Source organism: Cynocephalus volans, chromosome 8, assembly GCF_027409185.1.
Source record: "Cynocephalus volans isolate mCynVol1 chromosome 8, mCynVol1.pri, whole genome shotgun sequence".
Taxonomy (NCBI): Eukaryota; Metazoa; Chordata; class Mammalia; order Dermoptera; family Cynocephalidae; genus Cynocephalus; species Cynocephalus volans.
Genome location: NC_084467.1, coordinates 126,934,974 through 126,956,806, shown reverse-complemented (window position 1 = coordinate 126,956,806; position 21,833 = coordinate 126,934,974). Strand labels below are relative to the sequence as shown.

The 21,833-nt window shown below is 32.6% G+C and overlaps 1 protein-coding gene across 2 annotated transcripts in view; it reads left to right on the top strand.

The window, feature by feature from the left end:
• The window catches only part of KIFAP3 (kinesin associated protein 3), a 141,523-nt gene that overhangs the window by 81,493 nt on the left and 38,197 nt on the right, over nucleotides 1-21,833 (top strand). For both annotated transcript variants that reach the window (XM_063104396.1, XM_063104397.1), the window contains exons 12-17: nucleotides 2,560-2,668; nucleotides 3,859-3,971; nucleotides 4,396-4,561; nucleotides 5,172-5,297; nucleotides 7,720-7,818; nucleotides 11,541-11,626. In XM_063104396.1, coding sequence (XP_062960466.1) covers nucleotides 2,560-2,668; nucleotides 3,859-3,971; nucleotides 4,396-4,561; nucleotides 5,172-5,297; nucleotides 7,720-7,818; nucleotides 11,541-11,626 — 699 coding nt within the window. The remainder of the gene's footprint in view (nucleotides 1-2,559; nucleotides 2,669-3,858; nucleotides 3,972-4,395; nucleotides 4,562-5,171; nucleotides 5,298-7,719; nucleotides 7,819-11,540; nucleotides 11,627-21,833) is intronic.

Sequence of the window (21,833 nt, the reverse complement as noted above, 5' to 3'; positions counted from 1 at the left end):
ACAAAACAAATCTAGTTTTAATATTTCTTAGTTGTCAGAAATTACACTTACTTTTGACATGCCATGGGTAGTAATCACATTAAAGACAATGTTGTGCATGGAATTTGAACTAAACTATTATTTTTAAATTTGAATGCTTTAATTAAAATTGAAGCATTTTACTTTCTTATTATGAAAAACTAATTCTATATCATGATACATTCCATTCATATTTAGTCCTAATTTTTGATTTGGGGGATGGGGATTGGGTACATTTTTAAACCATGCATTATTTTTTAAAAAATCTAGCTCCACACAAGATTTAACATGGAAATTACATTTTTTTAAAAAAATCCTTACCTTCTAAACAAATCACCTGTAACCCCATTTTTAAGAGCATTTTTTATACTATAAAGTTTAATTTAAATGATTTTTGTTAGCAATAAATATTTTGCTTTGCTTCAATGTAACAGATTCTTGTTATAAAGAATTTTCTCAATATCATTAAAAGTTTGGTAGAAATCTATAGTAGGTTTTGAATTCCAGTATGAAAAACATACTAATTACGTTAATTAGAGGATTATCACCTACATTTTTAGTAATTTTTAATTTAATTTTTATTGGCAATCTTAATTTAATTTTTACTGGCAGATAAGTAGCAAAATCTGTTAAGTATACAAGAGTACTTTCAAAAGTCCATGAAAGATTTGTATTATCTTAACTCTATTTTTCCGTGAACTTTTGGAAGTACCCTCGTTTACCCAGTAAATTAAGATTATTTTATTTTTTCCATAGAACCTTTTTATTATGTAGCATTATAATGGGTTAGTAATTCTTTACCTAGAGATTTCATTAGTGGCAACATTTGAAAGGGCATGATACATGCCAACCATTCACCTGCTGCAGTGTTTTATAGTTTTCAGCATACAGATCAGTATACTTTGTTAGAATTATACCTAACAATTGGAGTGGTGTTGTGTTTTTTATTGTTGTTTCCAGTTGTTCATTGCTAGCACACAGAAATATGATTAATTTTTGTGTTTTGACTGTGTATCCTTTTTGAGACTCAGAAGTCATCTGAAGCTAACAGAGAGTAATCAAAACAAGATTTAACAGAATGGGGTCTAAAATAAATATTTATCATCCACTTACTATATAGAAGGCACTGTGATGGATTTATGAAGGCATGTTGTTCTAAAAAGGTATTGCTCTGAGATAAAACATAAGACATACTTAGGTTATAAATTTTTGGAATAACTTCTATATATTTCTGGCCATTTGGACCTAAAGAAAAATATTTTTACATAATATGCGCTGTTAATTTGCTGATTTATCAATAATAGAAGACTTGCTTCTCCAAATTATAGCATAAAGTTTATTTCTTTTATTGTAGCAACTGTCTCTCATCATGGCAAATCTACGTTACAGCTAAATGGCATAGGTATCCTACTTTTTCTTTCTTATCTTTTTGTCTGCTGCTTCTCAGACCCTCCTTCCCTTTCTCTTATCATTAAATAGATTTATTTTCTCATTTTATACCCATGCCCATGTGATTGGATCTAGCCTGCAGCTTCAATTATCAAACATATATGACAGTTCCTAAAATTATACTTGCAGTCTAGACATTTCTTCTAAACTCAGGTCTGCATTTATAACTTCCTACTGAATACATGCACTACACTATCACTTAGGCAGCTTAAAATCAATGTACCTATAACCAACCTCCCTATCTTCCCTTTAAAGTTTTCTCCTACTCTAATTTCCTTTTTTTGGTAGGTATTACCACCACCATCTATACCATTGCTCAGTGCAGAAACCAGGGAGCCATCTTTTACTCCTCCTGTCCCTTAACTCCAACATCTAGTCAGTTAATAAATCCAATTTTGATTCTCTTTACTAAATATATCTCTACTCAATCCTTTTATCTCCATCCCCATTGCCCTACCTCGTCCAGACAGCCATCATCTCACCTAGCTGGACTTTTCCTGTAGCTTCCTAGATGGTTTCCCACATTTTCTTGCCCTGTTTCAGTCTATTTTCTACACTGGCCAGATCTTTTTGAGGCACAAATCTTATCTGACACTTTCTTACTTAGAAGCTTAAATAGCTTCCTTGAAGCCCAAAATCCTTAACATGTACTTCAAGAGTCTACGTGATCTGGCTTTTACCTTCTTATCTCTCAAGACTGTTTCCCTTTCTTCAATCATGCTTGCTTTCTTTTAGTTCTTCTGAAGAGTCACGTTCTTTCCTGCATTGTGACCTTTGCATAAGCTATTTTCTTTGTTTGGAAGCATAGCATTCCAAGCAATATTTTTAATTCCTTAAGTGCAGAGGTTTTGTCTAATATTTATCTTATATTCCCCACTGTACTTGGAAGTTTATATTTAATGCTGAACATCTACTAGTTCATTAATTATTCATTCAGTTACTGAATAGTGAAAGCCTGCCAGTTTTATGTGTTGAAATGTAAATTGTATTATTTCCAACTTGCAATCTAAAATAACATATTATAAAAAAATATTTCTGGCATTGTTTTTGTTTTTGTTTTTTGAGTAAAACATGCCCTGTGCTTCTTGCTAGTTGATGAAGATGCTCTTTGAATGTTCGGATGAACGAATTGACTTCGAACTCATTTCTTTCTGCGTTAATCTTGCTGCTAACAAGAGGAATGTACAACTTATCTGTGAAGGTTAGTGCCTTTGAGCTTTATAGGTAACCTTGTTAGCATATGGTAGTTGACATGACAGAAAATAGATAATAAGGAATTAAGAATTATAATGGGTCTGTAAATAGTATTTTTAAATAGTTTCTTCATTATAGCTCGATCATTAAAGGTCAGAATATTCTCCTGTCATGAGTAAAGACACACTTCAGTAAGATTTTATAAGCCATGGTCATTTAGCCTTAATTGAAATTTGATTTTTAAAAAAATTTTCTAGATGGAATGAAACTTATTTGCAAAGCAGTGTACTACAATCTAAGGTGATAAAATACCAGTGTATTAGGTTATTGTTTCTATATCTTGGTAAAATGACTTGTTATACATTGTAATGTTTCACAGTCTGCTCAATAGTTTTTTTGTTTTTAAAAGTAATATATTTTTATTATAAAAAGTACAAATGAGCAAATAGGAGAAAATTTAAACCTTTACTCCTACCATCCAGAGATAAACATAGATAAAATTTTGGTGTGATATTTCTGCATACTTTTCGATAAAAATGTAATTCTTCTCGCTATATATTGTGACATGTTCTTGTAAAATTAATATCTCAAATATCATTCATGTGATTAAATAATTTTATAAAACATAATTGTTAATAGCTGCAAAATAGTCCATTAAAGAATTTTGCCATAGTCTATTTCATTACTTTAGATATTCTGTTACAAACAATACTGCAGTAACTATCCTTCTTAGAATCTTTACACATTTCCATTTTTATATTCTTAGGATAAATTCCTAGAAGTACAATTTTTCTGGGCAAAAAAAAAATGTTTTTTAAATTTTCAGTGCATATGCCAGACACAAATGAGCACCTACTGTATGATTATACTTATATGAAATTCTACAACAGGCAAAACTAATATATACTTAGAAAGAAGAAAAAGAAGGTGAAAGAAGAAAAGTGATTTTATCTGAGGAACAGGATTGACTGGGAAGGGGCACAAAGGAACTTTCTAGAGTGAATATACATATTCTGTATATTGATCTGTAATATGGGTTGCATTTATCTAAATCAAATTGTACACTTAAGATTCATACATTTTACCAGACAGAAATAGTTTGAATTTTTTTTTTTTTTTTGAACACTAAACAAAAAAAATCATTAAATTTAAGTTAACCTTAATTTAATTGGGGGAGTTTTCTGCTTTCTGTTTCAGGAAATGGGCTGAAGATGCTAATGAAGAGGGCTCTGAAGTTCAAGGATCCATTGCTAATGAAAATGATTAGAAACATTTCCCAGCATGATGGACCAACTAAAAATTTGTTTATTGTATGCATAGTTTTTTACTTTCTGTGTATTAAAATGGAGTGGGTATTGAGGTTTTAAATTGCTACATCTGGAAATATAACTCTTATTGAGTTCTTGTCAGATACTAAGTTAGGGCCTAAATTGGCTGTTCTGTAGTGAACTTTTTTGTAAGTTTTGCTGCTAGAAATCTCAACCTTCGTTTTAATGTTGTTTTTGTTTTATGATCCCTATCCCCATCACTTCACCCCTGCTGTAGTCTTTTTTGCCTTAAACCGGTTCACCACAGGCTCTCTTTGTAATTTAGGTCAAGGTTATTGAAGGTATTGTTATTAAAACAAGAAAATCACATTTAATATGTATTTTTTCTTTGGGGAGGTTTAATTATTAGATTGGTTCTTCTCATAAATAATATTTCAAATTTGTATCAAAATTCTGTTTTATTCAGGATTATGTTGGGGACCTTGCAGCCCAGATCTCTAATGATGAAGAGGAGGAGTTTGTGATTGAATGTTTGGGAACTCTTGCAAATTTGACCATTCCAGATTTAGACTGGGAATTGGTTCTTAAGGAGTACAAGTTGGCTCCATACCTCAAGGATAAACTAAAACCAGGTCTGTGCTAAGTATTTTACTTTTGTGTAATCACTGAGTTATTTTTTCTGTAGTGAATAAGCTGCTAGAGCAGTATTTTGTGACTGTTTTTATGTTGGACAAAACATTTTTTCCCACAGCTCTGTTCTCCCAGAAGGGTGATCACTGAGACTCCTCCTATGTGCATGTACTCTTTCTCCTAACAATTTCTTTTCTTAATATTAGTTCTTTTACCTATCCTACCTTTCTTATTGTTGTTTTGGGGGGTTTTATAATCCAGTCTTATTTTAATTACCAAATGCCATTCTCCTCTACCTATACATATACATACACACATGTATGCACGTACAAAGTTCTTTGAGGCATCCAAATGAGTTTTTATTTTCCTTGTCTACATTGTCATTCAGTTGTATCTTCAAAGACTTATTTCTGCTTCTCTACTGCCCTCCACCACTGCAGACTGTCATCAGTGAACATGGAAATTTGGAAAAAACAAATTAATATGCATGTCAAGTATTCATAAGACCTGATTTAATAGCTTTAATTATCTTTTCTGTGCATTGAAATTTGATGATATAGATGGATTTGGATCAGGAAATTTCAGTAAAAACTTATGGTTTGACTTCACTAGGCGCTGCAGAAGATGATCTTGTTTTAGAAGTGGTTATAATGATTGGAACTGTATCTATGGATGACTCTTGTGCTGCATTGCTAGCCAAATCTGGGATAATCCCTGCACTCATTGAATTGCTAAATGGTAAATTATTTTAATTTATTTTCATGCTAATGTCTAAACAGGTTATTGTTTAAATTTTTGAGTATAAAATGCAGAGTTCGCAGTCATGAAATAGTATTTACCTTGTTACATTAATCATCTTATAGACATTTAAATTATATAGTTAAGAAAAATGAATTGAATATGCCACTAACTGGGATTGGCTACAGTAATATCAAAGAACTTTAGGTTCCAAAATTAAGAATGTTGCTGTAAAGCAATTCAGGACCAGTTTTGCAGATACTGCCCTCCTCTCGCCAGCCTTGAACGGCTAGTATTCTATCATTCTTCTTTCTGTTCGTTGTGTTCGTTTGAGTTGGAGCTCCTCTCTTGTGTAAACCCTGCTGTTTATATCTTGATTTCTGAGTAGGAAGGTTCATTGGGAAGCTGATTCTAAACATCATATTCCCTTCTTGATCCAGAGGGTAGTCCTCTGAACTTTCTGCGATGATGAAAATGTTCTCTATCTGTGCTGTCCAACACATGTAGCTACTGGGCACTTGAAATGTGGCTGTCAGGACTGAGAAACCTAAAGTTTTAATTTAATTTAATTAGCTGCATTGGCTTGCAGCTTTAATATTGGACAATGCAGGCCTAGAGTCTTCCCCTTAAAATGTAAGGTAATGCTCTTACAAATGGCATTGCTCTTAAGGGGTCAGAGCTCACTGTTCTCCATGTTGCATGTAAAATTTATTTAAATTTGATATTTTATTAGGGCCAAATTCTCTAAGATCTTATACATTAAAAATAACCAATAGTATAAAGGTTAAAAATGCTAATGTGAGATGCCTGAAGAAGACACTCTTATCTCAGTCTTTCCTGTACTACGAATAAAATGTATGCATTTTGTGTTAATTTTAATAGACTTTTTGAAGTCTAACATATGTAAAGAAAAATACACAAATTACAAGTATATAGCTCAGTGGATTTTCTGAGTGAGCACACCCCTGCTATCATCACCAACATAAAATATTACGAGCACCCTAGAAATACCTCTTCTCCCTCATTCCACTCATTACTACCTCCTCAAAAGTGGTTTCTTCCCTTCTTTTTATCACCAATAGATTTGTTTTGCTTGGTTTCGAACGTTATATAAATGGAGTCTGGTTTATTTTGTCCTATACTGTATTTGTGAAATTCATCTATGTTGTATACAGAAGTTTGTTCATTTTTATTGCTGTATGTAGTATTCCATTTTATAAATATATCACTATTTATTCTTTGTACTATTGATGGATAGTAGGGTTGGTTTCAGGGGGAGAGGAGGAGAACTGTTATATATAATGTTCATATGAACATTTTTAAACCTTTCATTTGATGAACATATGTACTTATTTCTGTTAGATACGTACCTAGGAGTAGAAAGGCTGGATCATAGAGTTGGCATATTTTTGGCTTTAGTAAATGGTGCCAATCTGTTTTTTAGAGTAGTTGTGCCAACTTTCAGTCCTACCAGTAATGTAAAAGAGTTTCAGTCATTCTACATCACCCACTCTGGGCATTGTCAGTTCCTTTCATTGTAGCCTTTACAGTGTTATCTCATTGTGGTTTTAATTTGTATTTCCCTAATGACTAATGAAGTTGAGCACCTGTTTGTGTTTATTGGTCATTTAGGGATGGCTAATAAAATGAAGTGCCTGTTTAAGGCTTTTGTACATTTTTCTCTTTTGAGTTTTTTATAAATTTGACTTCTAAGTTCTTTAATGTAGTGCATTTTAATAGACAGTCTAGAGATAATGTCCCCATATTTGAAGTATTCCTTCTCCTAATTGGAGTATTTACTTCGGTATACCCTCTTCACAGCCAGAAGTTTTCAGATTAGAAATAATTAAAAGAGAGATGAGGTAGTTAAGAGGTGAAAGTAAAGGCTGTGTGTTTGACAGAGTGAGAATGAAGATTCTGTGGTGAGCTGGAGAAAGTTGAAGCAAAATGACCTGTGTCCTGGAAATTGCTGTCCCATAGTAATTATAATTGAGAGTGCTGAGATGTGTATAAAGCAAGCTGACAGAGCCAGCTCAGAGTGTGTTACTATGTTTTGATGTTCTCTGACATGAGATTATCATAAGGCAGAAGCTATGTAATACTCTTTTTAAGAAATACTTGAATTTTCAAGATTAAAATCCTTGGGGTTAAATTAAGGAACACTGTATATACCACGAGAGTAATGAATAGTGAGATTTTTAGCCCAAGTAGTTTGGGAGAGTAGTACTTTGGCAAGTTAGTAAGGGAGATCACTTGGAACTAATTAGACTTATAAATCCATATATTGTAAATAATTTAAACAATTTTAAACTGTCTTCTTGTCACTTTTACTTTTTCTCATTCTCTATTTTTCCCTTCAATGTGTTTCAATTTGATATATAAACATAGTATTCTTTTATTTGAAGTTTTTGTTTCTTTTCAGCTCAACAAGAAGATGATGAATTTGTGTGTCAGATAATTTATGTCTTCTACCAGATGGTTTTCCACCAAGCCACAAGAGATGTAATAATCAAGGAAACTCGTATCCTTTCAGTGTTTACAAACAATAATGACTTTTCACATATTCAGAAAAGATACATCTTTCTTTTCCTTGCAAATGTTGAAATAATGTTGAAAACGCCAAGCTTTGCAATAAATTTAGAAGACAAGCTACTTTCCATGGAAGCTGTTGGCCCCAAATCAGTATATAGGTAGAACATAATAAGAATAATTTTATTAATTTTTCAGGTAGTGATTCCTAAGAAACTTAACCAACATATCATAACTTCCTTCTCTACTAACTTAAGTATCAGAGATTCCTAGGACTATGCTTGGTCCTGTTCTACTCTTACCTTATTTCCTGTACCTAGGAAGACACATCTGTTCTCATGACTTTGGCTGCCAACTATGTGCTAAGTATTTAATATCTTTGAAGCCTCCTTCATGAGCCTCAGGCATTTATTGCTAACTGCCTCCCACCTGGATGCCTTCCACCTACCTAAAGGAGCATAGAGTGGTATAGCCTAAGGAGCATTATAATCAAATAGCTCTAATTTTAAATTACCTTTTGCTTGCTTACTGACTGCAGGACCTTGGAAAAATTACTTAATGTCCTTAGCACACAATCTTGCATCTATCAATTGACCATAATGTTAACATAAAAATAAGAAGACCTTGTAGGATTAATATAAGTACTAATAGATTTAAATTACCTATGATATTCCCAATACACAGAGGTACTCAGTAAGTGGTAGTTTATTATTATTGTATTCAAAATGGTATTCAATATTGCCAGCATCCTCCCCTGATAAACAAAATAGTCCTGCCTTCAGTATTCATTGTGGATAACAATAGTATGACCCACAGATAAGCTGAAAACTGTGGTGTCTGCCATCACTTTCACTATACATAATTAATCATTCATTTATTCTACACACATTTATTAATCTTTGACCATCTAAACAGACACTGGTTTAAGTGCTGGATGTATAAGAAAGTCAATCCTTGTCGTCAAGGAGTTTATAGTCTAATTCATCAGATAGACAAGTAAATAAATATAAAATTATAATCCAGTGTGATCAGTGTCATGAAGACGTGCACAGGGCACAGAAGACACAAAAAGATATGTATAATCAAGTCTGAGGATGTCATGAAAGACCGGCAGTAGAAGTGGCATTTAACCTGAATATTTATTTTTAAATTTTTTAATTGTGGTAGTTTGTTTTATAAAAGAAGACATTTGCTTTTGAACTCCACTGCATAAAATCTTCATTACCCACGTGAATAAGTTTTTTTTGCTTAGCATACACAGTTCTTCATAACCTGACCTTAACCTATTTTCTCCAAAGTTATATATTACTCCTTTAACCTCACAATACACAAGTTTGTGTTAACACACCAAATTTCTCATTTATCATATATGACCCACCTTATAACTTACTACCTTTTTGTGTGCTCATCAGCCTCAAATGCGGTTTTCCCTTTTTTTATGTGACATCTCCTGCTTATCAAATATAAGCTTATATGCCACCTTAGTTAAGCCTTTATAATCCTGTGTCTCCCTTCTTCCCAGAAGTAGTAATTTTTTAAAATTTTGGCCTTTAAAAAGTTCTTTAAATTATCTATTTATATGCCTATCTCTTCCCAACTATTTTGAGGTCTTCAGGTAAAAGCTGAAGAAATTCCCTATCCCCATCACTTCACCACTGCTATAGTCTTTTTAGAGTGTTTATAGTCTTTTCAGAGTGTTTGCAGATGTATTATTCTGTATTTTTCCTATATTTTAAATACATGTTTTTGTCAAAAAATAGCAAGTAACACTAATGAGTTGAAGACCTGTGTTAAGTCTTGTCTTTGCCACTTCCTAGTAATGAAACTGTTGGTAAAGTTTTTTTGGCATTATAATCAGTGCTACAAAGAATGGTATTTACTTGTACAGATGTGCTAAAATTTCTCCATAGAAATTTGTGGCCTCTGTTGTTAAATAGTTTTAACCAGATCAGTTAAAAGTATTGGAGATCACAACTTTGTCTTTCTTTACTGCCTCTTTCAGATTCATTGGGATTTCATTATTGATTTGAGTTTGTTCTATCCTCCCCCTTCCTTCTACTTATTTATAATTTACACATTCCATTTCATTTTTGAGGAGAGGTGAGATAAAATTTTTGCATGCATGCTCACCAAGTTCTGAAGGACTGTATCTATCCTTCTCCTGTTTGTAAGTCTGGTATCTCCACTTCCATCTTCTACGTCATTTGCTATGTAGTATAATAAATTCACCTCATTTTATAAAATTTTCGTAACATCTCAAAAATTAATCATTATTTCAATTATTGCTTTTTAAAAACGTGTGCTTATTTAAAATTTACAATATGTTGACCAGTTTTCTTGTTTACAATCTTTTCTTGTATTCTGTTCCTCTATTGCTGAGTTGGTTTTCTTTCATAATGAAGTATATTCTTTTGTACTTAGTAAATATTATCTATGAAGGATATAATCTATCTTTATCTGAAAATACCTAGTTTGTCCTCTTTAATAATAATTTGGCAGAATATAGAATTATAGGTTGACAGTTATGTCTCTCAGCAATTTGAAGTTATTTTCCACTGTCTTCTGATCTCCACTGCTGCCAATGAGAAATCTGTAGTCGTTTAATTATTGTCATCTGTAATAAAGTCTGATGGCAATTTAATTTTTTTTTTTCCTTGTAAGTGACGTGGTCTTTTTTCCAGGAAGACCAAAGAAATATTCTTTTTCTTTAGCATCAAGTTGGTTTACTAGAATTTGACTTTTGGTATATCATCCTTGGTTGATTTTTCCAAGTGCACAAATGTGATTATTCCATATGAGTTGTAGTTTTAAGTCTTTTTTTTTTTTTTTCTTTTTAATTTCAGGAAAGTTCTCTTGAATTATAGTTTTTAGTATTTGTTTTGTTGTATTGCTTTGGTTTTCTATTTTGGAATTTTCTATTATTTTGGATCGTTTTTGCCTATCTTTAATATCTGTCATTTTTTAATCCTTTTATCTCTTTTCATTTATTTTTTAATTTTATAGTTTTTTTTTCCTTTTTGCTTTCTATTTCTCTTAGGATTTTATCTATTTTTTTAACTCTTGTGTTATTTTTAATTTAGTTTTTACATATCTAAAATAATTTTTACTTTTATTTTTGGTTCTTTCCTGAATTTTTTTATTTCTCTGGGTTTTCTAATTCTGACTTATGTTGTTTGTTTATAAATAGCCTATTTTTAAAAAATTCTCTCTTTTGAAGTACTAGATTGCAGCTTTCTCTTATTGAAAATGTCTTATTATGTTTTCTCTCTTTTTTTCTTATAATAATCATATGTGGGATTTGACTGTGATTCTTTTCTGTTGTTCATTTCTGTGTGAAATTAGTTTTTCTGAACGTTTAGAAAGGTCGGAGAGATCAAGAAAGCTTTTATAGCTACATAGCTCTAGAGCTCCCTCTTCAGTTATTTTCATGATTTTAATGTTTTCAAATACATGGTCATACTTTCTGAGATATACTGACTGTATTCCTCACCCATTTTTATCTAGCTCTCTCTTTCTTATGTTCTTACTATTCCTGTATTTTTAACAAATGAAATATTAAAAGTTTTTTGGTCTTCTTATATTAAGGATGTTATTTTAAAATTTGAAGTTAAATTTTAATTTAGTATTTAACTTTAGAGACATACAGGATTTTCTAATATGATTGAATAGCCATAATGTCAAATGCAGTTTGTATCTTTAACCATTTTTATTCAGAGGCGCCAGCATATCTCATAGACCTGATGCATGATAAAAATAATGAAATTCGGAAGGTCTGTGATAATACGTTAGATATTATAGCGGTAAGTGATTATTCTTTCTACACCAAGTATAATAGATTTCATTTGGGGGGGGTGGTAAAAGGCATTGTTAACCTATTTTGAACTATGCATTCAGTGTAAACACAATTTTGTGTTTTAGTAAGTTTTAGGAAATACAATGATACTAAATTTTCTTAAGTTCTTTGGCTTTCAACTTTAAAGTACAGTCTCCTTTCTCAAGGAGGCTTTATACATATTCAGAGTTTAAGTCTGATCTACACGTCATCTTGGAACCACTTGTTTTTCAGAGAAGTTATTGTATAGGATCAGGGAGTTTGACAATTTTTATCAAAACTCATATGATGAACTTTGCAGTCTGCCCATTAAATTTTTTAAATAAATCAAATATTGCATCAACTATTTTTTCAGTTATTTGATAAATTTTGTTATGTGCATAGACTTGTTTTGTAAGTTGCTTTGGAATGATGGGAAATACAAAAATCATAATTTTATTCATGACTTTGGAGGTTTTTAAAGGATACATGACTAGAAGGATATGATCAGAGGCATTATCTCTAAGTCTTGGGTTAGAAAGTTATTGACCCTAAAGACTTTTTTCAGAAATTATGCTGCCTACCATAGTCTTTTTCCTGGATGTGAGCCTTACACCAGAGATGTGCCAGATACTAGATTATTTTGAATATTTTTTTCACCTATGGCATATACTACTACACACAACCTGCATGCTTCCTTTTTTGGACTGGATTTTGGCTCACCTTTTTAAAAGTTTTTTGAATATAGCCTATTCAGTAGTTTTAAAAGTTTAACTTAAGTAAGCCTTTAAAGCGGATCAGAATGATATTTTAAAAAACAATCATCAACTCCATTGGAAATCCACTAAGTTGGCATTTATGCTAGTGATTTCATTATGAAACTGGGCAATCACCTTCAGGAAATTTCTTATTAATTTCCCACATTTTATTCCAGAAATTCATCTTATTTGCTATCATCTGCTTTTTGGGTTTGACTGAAGTATCTCATTACTGGTTATAAGTAAATTGGTACATTGATATTTTTGCTTTGATCTCTAAGTCAGAAAACAGAAATTATACATATCAAATCCTTGATTTAGAGATATTTCATACATGTAGGCCTCTGGTCACAGGGTTTATTAATATAGAACATTTAATACTCCTAGAAGACAACTTCATAGTTCATATACTATTTTCTGACAGATCACTATATCATTGTATATAAAGTATATATACAAGAATAAGAAACTTCTTAAAGTTCCATATATGATTATGTTACTTTAAGCAATGAGGAAAGGAGACAGTTGTCAGTCTGTTATGCATTACCTTTAGCATACTTTTTGTCTACCTTCTTTTGAGAAAAGGTAGATGGAAGATAATAATAGGAGGGTACTTCAAAAAGTTCATGGAAAATAGAATTAAGAGTTAATACAAATCTTTCCACGAGCTTTTTGAAGACCCCTCATATGTTTTAGATTTACGTATTACATCGGTTTGGTTTAGAATGTAAGTTAATGATAGTTCCAAAAGGCCAGCTCAGCCTTAATATAAAAACATTTGATATAAAATATGAATATATTTATTATAAAATAAAAATATTTTTATTGGCAATTATTTCTAAACTCTGAGCTCAAATCCCTCATCTTAAACTGGAGTCACACCCAACCTGTGTCTCCCTTCTCTTCTAGATACTGTTCGAGCTCTTTCCTTCTCTCTAGAACCAAAGGTTTGAAAAAATTGTCTACATTTTACTTCCTTCATTTCCTCATTTCCCCTATCTTCCTTTCACTCTATGCTGATTGTAGCTTCTGCCTCCATTACTGTATTGAAATGATACTCACTAAAGTAACCCTGATGTTCATTTTCTAAATCCAGTGAGAATTTTCGTTCTTCATTTTATTTTGTTGATCCCACCCTCCTTGAAGGAACTTATAAATCCCATTCAGCTTTAAAATGTAAAGTAATAAAGAAAATCATGTTAGTTTATTGTCATAAAAAACCTTGTTGATATGAGGACTTCAAAGGAGAGGAATCAGCAAAATGAAACTGATGATATATCAGCTAATTATATATGAGTATGATGCCAAGTAATTACTGATAGTTTTATTTTACACTTTGGAAAATTTTAGTCTGAAAAACTTTAGTCTGGTTCAGCTTTAGCTAGATGCCAGTTTTAGCAAGATGGTATGGAATTTTAGTAGATAGTTGGATAGCCGCTTCTTCCCAAAACCTTTTTTCTCCTCTCTCACTTGAATAAGGCTTCTGGTCTTAGATTTGATCTTTGACCTCCATGATGTGGCAACTTGACCTAATAGAATATTACATCTAGAATACAACTGATTCTAGCTCTCTTACTACCTGCTAAATAATCTTGGGTAACTCAAATGAATTTTGAAGATTCAGTTTACAATGACACTTCTGAATACTAGAGAATTATCGTAAGGATTAGAGAAAATATGTATGAAGCATCTACCACATGATGGTCACTCAATATGTTTTTGTTTAAGCTAAACCAAAACTCAACCAAGCTGAGGAGCTTACATATAGATTAAATATCTGGACTAAAATTTCTCTTCCTTGGGATGATTAAATAATCTATATTATTTTCATTAAATTTTAATTTTGTAAATGGCATGGAAAGTTATTTGGAGTATTATTTTGGCCAGACATATTACTGTTTACAGTTTATATTGAATGTTATCCTGAAAAATGAGTGAATTTAACTTCATGTCAGGGCAATTAACTGAACAGGACAATTAACTGAGAGGCCTTGATTAGCACAGTGTAGTAAATAAGAACCTGTCTTTTCTAGTGTGGAAATGCCTTATCTGTTAAAATACCCATGTTCTGAAGCTATGGAGACTTATTTGGATTTGGACTCAATATGTAAGTTAATCTCATACCAAAGTTACACTTCTAGCTGGCTTAGCATCCTTATTTGGGAGAAATTTGAGGAGTGAGCCATTTTAAGGTATCAGTACACAAACAACTTCTCATTACCACTGGGCAAATAGCTGCCACTCTGGTTCTTTGAGCCCAGGCTGTATTACTGATCATGACTGAGAGTGCCAATTGCTTGTCCTAAATCTTTTTCTAAAAACAAGAGGAAGTTGACTTAATATGAAGCAACAGAAACTTGTTAGTTCAAAGATGATGAAGCACTAGAAAAGGACTACCAAGGGAAAATGTGAAGTCTCTGTTCAGTTAGCATTAGTAATGGCTAAATAACAAACTTTTAAAATAGTTTGTTAGAGACCTGCCTGGGATGGTAGTAGGTGATCTCTTAAGACACTTTTTACCTCTAGATTTTCATTTCCTAGTATTCTCAGCATGACTATATTCTATAATAATAAAAATCCAAAAAATATAGAGAGAATGGGAACATTTGTAGCTCAAAGCAATTTATCCTTAAGAAAACAAACTTCTTTGCCACTCAAGACATATAGTGTGGAATAATTCTAGGAAAAATGGATGCCTAGCAAGCCTTAGGGAAATATATCTTATGCAGTCCCCAAAATAATGCAAATGTTACACTAGTGGTGATTTATCTCATGTAGTTGGGTCCAAGCCCTCAACCCATGAACTGAAACCGATGTGTGTTGGTAGTACTCAATGTATCAAGGAGGATTACATGATTTGTATTATGTGATACAGTCTCTGGCCTCATCAGCAAGTTGTCGCCTATGTGACTAGGTTATTGGTAGCTTGGGGAGGCAGGGAACGGTGTAGGTACAGACAGGAGCAGAAAGACAAGGAGAGAGATCCTAGCTACTTAGTCTTCCAAGGGGATTATAAGGCAATTGACCATTTCCTTTTCTCTTCCAAGCCTTGAGAATCATGAAGGGAAGAACAGAACCTACACATCTGAACTAGTGAGCTTCTAAAAACCTAATTAGATTTTTATCCTTCAGTACTTCTTCAACTTTGTGTGAAGTATTTGAGAACCCCCAAAATTCCTCTAAGTTGGTAAACAAATGCCTCCCCTGACATTTCTAGGTTGTCAAACATTTAATACATGTTTATTAAGGACATACTATGTGCCAAACACTGAGAAGATACTAGGAATACAAAACTCAACAACACAAAGTCCCTTGAATATAAAAGTTTACAGTCCTAGACACTAGAGAATACCTACCACAATACTATCATCTAAAGATGTGAACTGGCCTTCTAGAAGCAGTACTACTACATGGCTCTGTCAATAGATGTTCTGTACTAATGGCACTCTGTATTACAGGATGTTTACAGGAAAAGGGATATAACTAGGTTCTCTGTAAAAGACTGATGTCTGTTGTCTTTCTAGCCAGTGACAGGCCAGTATATGATTTGGTACAAGCACAGATTTTGTGTAACTGAGATTTTGAATGGTAGCTCTTCCGTTTTTAGTAACTCTATGATCATGGGCAGACTGTATGTATTTTAATAATCTGGAATTAATACCTAGCTCTAGTATTTTATACTTGGAAAACAAGGTGCTATCTTCATTCCAGGACAGACAAAATTATGTTTAATAAGGCTGGTTTATTAAAATGAGATAAATCAATATAGGTTTAAATGTAACCTCTATGTCATCAATTGTTATGCTCTGCACAAAGATTACCAGTAAAGCCTATGTCAAACAGAAAATTGGGTTTATTAATAATCTTGCGAGCAAGGGAGAACACTTTGAAAAGTGTCTTACATCTTGAAAAGACGTTACAGGGAAGGTTTTATAGGGTTAGGGTTAGAGAACTCAGGCTTTCAAAAGCAGAGAATGGGTAGGAATTGGCTAAAATGGGTAGATGGTATTTACTTTTAATTGGCAGACAGGTTGGGTATGGGCACAGAACAGGGATTTTCAAGTGAGTTATTGACAGAAACTTCTAAAATCTTCTCTTTCTAAAGCAGGTAGAAATGGTTCTTGCACCCCTTAGACACTTCTAATGTAGCGACTGTGTTTTCCAAGGGGATTGTGGAGAGCTGTAGTGAGTAAAAGCAGAATTACATAACAGAATTAAATAATATATCTAGTCAGAAATAGGGTCTCCAAGTCTCCTTTGCTTTCATTTGATGGTAAGTCACAGCTACAGAATAAAGGACAACAAAATATACGTAGATAGGTACATCAAAAGGATTTAGGACAATCTCAATGTAAATATCCTTTCCCATTGTATTGAAAAGTATGCTTGTATTTGTCAAACCATATAGTCCAATTTTGACTTAGGAGATAGAGCCAACTTGCCAGGCACAGAGAGTGAGCATCTAATGATTTCCCAGGTCTCCTCAGAGGAAGGACAAAAAAAAAAAAAAAAAAAAAAATCAAATTAAAGGTTACTCAAGCAATGCTGAGTTTAAGCGTCACAAAGGCAAAGGTATGGACCTGAATACAGGAGAAGACAGAGCAAAAGGAATCAGACTGTTTCCAAGAGTGGAACTATTTAGAAACATTTCCATTTTTTTGGCATTTGAACGGAAATGAAAGTATAACAAAAGGCAGGGAGAATGAAGAAACCTCATCCTAAACTTTTCTTGAAGGTCAAGGAAACTTAGGAAAAATGAATCAACTTCATTTCCCTCATTTCATAGCTCTAAGCAGCTCTGGTGTAATTTTTTCTTCCTTTAAAGGAACAAACCATCCTAATATTGGAAAATGGTCATAGATATTTTTCAGGGTAATGTAGGTATTGGTGAAAACACAAATAGATAAGCTAGTTTATACAGGAAAATCTTGCCACTGTAACTATTTCCTTGAGGTTATATAGGAGGAGTCTTCAAAAAGTTCATGGAAAATGCATATTCTGGAAAAACTATACATGGATTTCAATTTTTTCTTTTTTGGACCTAAATAAGTTCGTACTAACTTGTTATAAAATATCTGAACAGGGTCTAGTTTGAGGCACTAAGAAGGGTAAGACATCAGTTCGAAAAGATCCTCTGTCAGAGCAACATAAATTATGATAAAATTGAAGCAAGAACAAACATCAAATTTATGGTGAAGCTTGGGTTGAAGAATGGTGAAACTGTTGATGTTTTATGAAAAGTTTATGAGGACAGTGCCCCAAAGAAATCAGCAGTTTACAAATGGGTAACTCATTTTAAGAAGGGATGAGATGATATTGAAAATGAAGCCTGCAGCAGCAGACCATCCACATCAATTTGTGAGTAAAAGTTAATCTTGTTTGTGCCTAATTGAAGAGGACTGATGATTAACAGAGGAAACAATAGCCAAACCATAGACATCTCAATGGATTCAGCTTACATAATTCTGACAAAAAATTAAAGTTGAGCCAACTTTCCACTTGATGGGTGCCAAAACTGTAGCATCCAGATCAGCTGCAGACAAGAGCAGAGCTCTCAATGGACATTTTAAACAAGTGGGATCAAGAGCCAGCATTTCTTCAAAGAACTGTAACAGAGGATAAAACATGACTTTACTAGTATGATCATGAAGACAAAGTACAGTCAAAGCCATGGCTACCAAGAGGTGAAAGTGGTCCAGTCAAAGTAAAAGTGGACTGGTCAAGAGCAAAGGTCATGACAACAGTTTTTTTCTTTTTTCTTTTTTTTTTTTTTTGGATCCTCAAGGTATTTTGCTTGTTGACTTTCTGGGGAGTCAAAGTATGATAACATCTGCTTATAATGAGAGTGTTTTGAGAAAGTTAGCCAAAGCTTTAGCAGATAAAGGCCTAGGAAAGCTTCATCAGAGAGTCCTTCTCCACCACCACAATGCTCCTGCTCATTCCTTTCATCAAACAAGAGCAATTTTGTGAGAGTTTCAATGGGAAATCATTAGGCATCCACCTTACAGTCCTGATTTGGCTTTTTCTGATTTCTTTTTGTTTCCTAATCTTAAAAAGTCTTTAAAGGGCACCCCTTTAGTTAATACTGTAAAAATGACTGCATTGAATGGTTAAATTCCCAGGACCCTCAATTCTTTAGGGATAGGCTAAATGGCTGGTATCATCACTCACAAAAGTGTCTTGAACTTGGTGGAGCTTATGTTGAGAAATAAAGTTTATATTGAAAAAAAAGAAATGGTTCTTGCTTGTTTTGGAGTCTTTATAAATTTTCACTTTTCAGTGTAGGTTTGATTTTTGTTTCTTAATTTCATACAGTCAAATTGGGCTTAATGAGATAAGTTTGGTTAGCCCTCTTTTGTAGTTCATTTTTATATTGCGTAAACAAAAAGGCAGAAATTTAGGATTTTTTTCCAGTTTGTTGTAATTTAAATACACACACCCACATATTTATATACGTATATGAATGTGTATGAGTACTGCCTGCCTATTTCTTATGCATGTTACTTTATTTTTAATTTGTAACAGTTGGACTTAAAAGAACCCAAGCACAGTACAAAAGAGAAAAATCGTGATTTCTAGCTTAAATAAATTTCATTTAGTTATATCATTTCATTTCATCTGATCTGACTTGACATGATATTTGAAATGATATTGCACAGGTTAGTCTCCTCAGTGCTTTAAGCAGAGGTTGTGTGAGGAGATAATTGTACTTGGAGGTCTGGTTAGAAAATGCTTAGTTGAGACTAAAGGTCAACACTTGGGACAGTTCTGTTGAGAAATAGATCACATGTGCATAAAAGTCAACAACTTTATTATGTGTGTGTTGAATTATGTGTATATCTGTATATACATATCATTAGGAGAAATATTTTTCTAACATACAAAAAGCATCTTTTTAGCAGCGACAACCTTAACCTTAATGAACAGCTAAATTACTCTTGACCTGCTTTAATTTAGTATGAAAAATTGTATTAAATAAACCATACTACAGTCTTAAGTAGAGGGCTGCCACATTAAAGGAGAAAGGAAAATCTGTTTTCCATCAGTTATGTTGGAACACAAAGCAGATCTATGTAGCTCTATGTTATCCTATAGTGTGTTAATCAGATACAAGGTGTGACGGAAGCCAGTGACAAAGAGTTTTCCTGATAGTGAACAGGCTCTGATAATAGGCTGGTTAAGGCTTCATAATGTTTCAGTGGTTAAGTAGTAAACAAAATGATGTAGGACTTCAAAAAGGATGGCACATTCCATGTAAAATCAAACAATAAGTCTTTCATGACACTTTAGAATTTATGGAAACTAAGTGCTTAAGATGATAACGACAGGAGCTGAGAAGAGAAGAAAATAAAAAACAAAGCATATTTTCCTTTAATTATAGGATAAACTCAAATCTCAAAGCCAGGACACCAGGATGCACTCCTTGTGAAAAGTGCAGTCATGCATTGCTTAACAAGAATATGTTCTGAGAAATGTTTTGTTAGGTGATTTCATCATTGTGCAGGCATTAGAGTGTTGTTACACAAACCTAGATGATATAGCCTACTACACACCTAGTCCATATGGTATATTCCGTCGTATATGTGGTCCGTTGTTGACAGAAATATAATTATGCATGTATAACCGTATTTCAAAAATGAAGAAAAAACAACTGTATACCTGGAGTAGTTCCACAAAGTCTTGATAGATTTTTGAAGATATATCATGTCTGTGATTGAGCTGTGACATCCCTGAATTCTCATAGGTATTTCCTGCTATAGAGAAAAGGAGAGGAATCAGAGGAGAGGAAGTAAAGATTGGGAGGGAGTTATTAGAGGGAGTTCATTTTAATTGATATATGTTGAATTTATTAAAAATTTTTGACACTGGATATTCATTTAGAGTTGCTATTTAGCTTTTTAAAAGAAACTCCCGTACTACCAGTTTTTTTCAATTATTTGGAATAGTCCTCTCAACAGCTTTATAAAGTAATGGTATTAATCATAGATTTTTATTTATGGAATGTTAGAGCTTTAGTTAGTCTTAGATGTGTTTCATTTTACAAATGAAGAATCTGAGACCGAGAGAAATTAAATTTCTTTAAAAGGCTGCATGCTTCAATTAGTAGCAGAGCTAGAACAAGAACCCAGGTCTCCTGACTTCTAATCCAATGTTCTTTATATTATATCATACCGTATCATTAAATATCTATAAATTCAGATTCTGAGACACAAGGAAACTGTGACTTTGCCATAGTGTATATTCATTGAGGATTCACAAAATATGCATAGAAGACAGCTGAAGCTAGGGTTCCAGAATGATGTTCCATTGGAATATGATAAAGTTTTTACTGATTTTCACTGAAATGGAAGAGGAAAAAATAAAAAAGGAAAAAGCTGTGTATTGAGGGTGGGAAAACAGGATGTAAAGTTGTTAACATGTTTTATCTTGGGAAAGTATATCTTTATTTTGAGATTCTCTTTCTTATATTTTTAGTCTTCAAATGGCCATTCATAAAACAGTAGTAGTAGGTAGCAGTTGATTTATTTTTAATATCGGTCCCTAAAATGTGCTTTTGAACCTTTCCTGAAATCTAAAACTCTTGGCACCATTGTCTTAGCCTATTAATTTACTACACTTGCTAAATAGAATCTTAGCAGCCATAAGCTAAAATATTTGATTCTCAAGAAATCTGGTAAACCTTTTTAGAAACATGAAGATCAATGATCAGCATCATATAGCAAAGCAATGCTATTTAATCCAGTTGTAACTAATGTTTTAGAAAAAGATAAATAAAAATATTTAAATGAATGTGTTCCTCATGGCATATTTCATTCTAAGATGCTTTATTTGGTAACATTTGAAAACCTGAGGCTACATTATCACAAACTTGTGAAAACTTTTGTGGCACAAATACAAAATCTTAATGTTTCATACTTAGCCTCTAAATTTAAAAATACTTATTTTTAAATATTTTTCAAAATTAGCTATTAATATTGGAATTAAGAAAGTCATGAAAACTGGTGGGATATATACCCGTATTTAATGTGGTTAGGTAAAGGTATTATGGGAATTCTATAATTTTCAAATTTCCTAGCAATAAAAATATTCCTTTTATAATTATGAACCTCCAAATACTATTCAAAAAGTTGTGTTATAGCTCTTTGAGACTTTAAAAAGAAGAACTTTTAAGACACGGATACTGTTTGGTCAAGGTTTTTTGCCATTTTTGATCTATGATCTATAACAAGAAGCCATACATACCTATTAAATCTCAAAGCTGCCTGTTATGATAACTCTGCTTGTCATTGTAGTGAATTCATTGTAGCAGGATTCTGTAATCATTATTGAATCTTTTGCAAGTCATAATTTTCAATATCGTAAATGATTACAGTTTGTTATAGAATAACATATTGTCTCCTATTTCCTGAGAGAAAAGCTATTTTTCTTTCCTTCCAA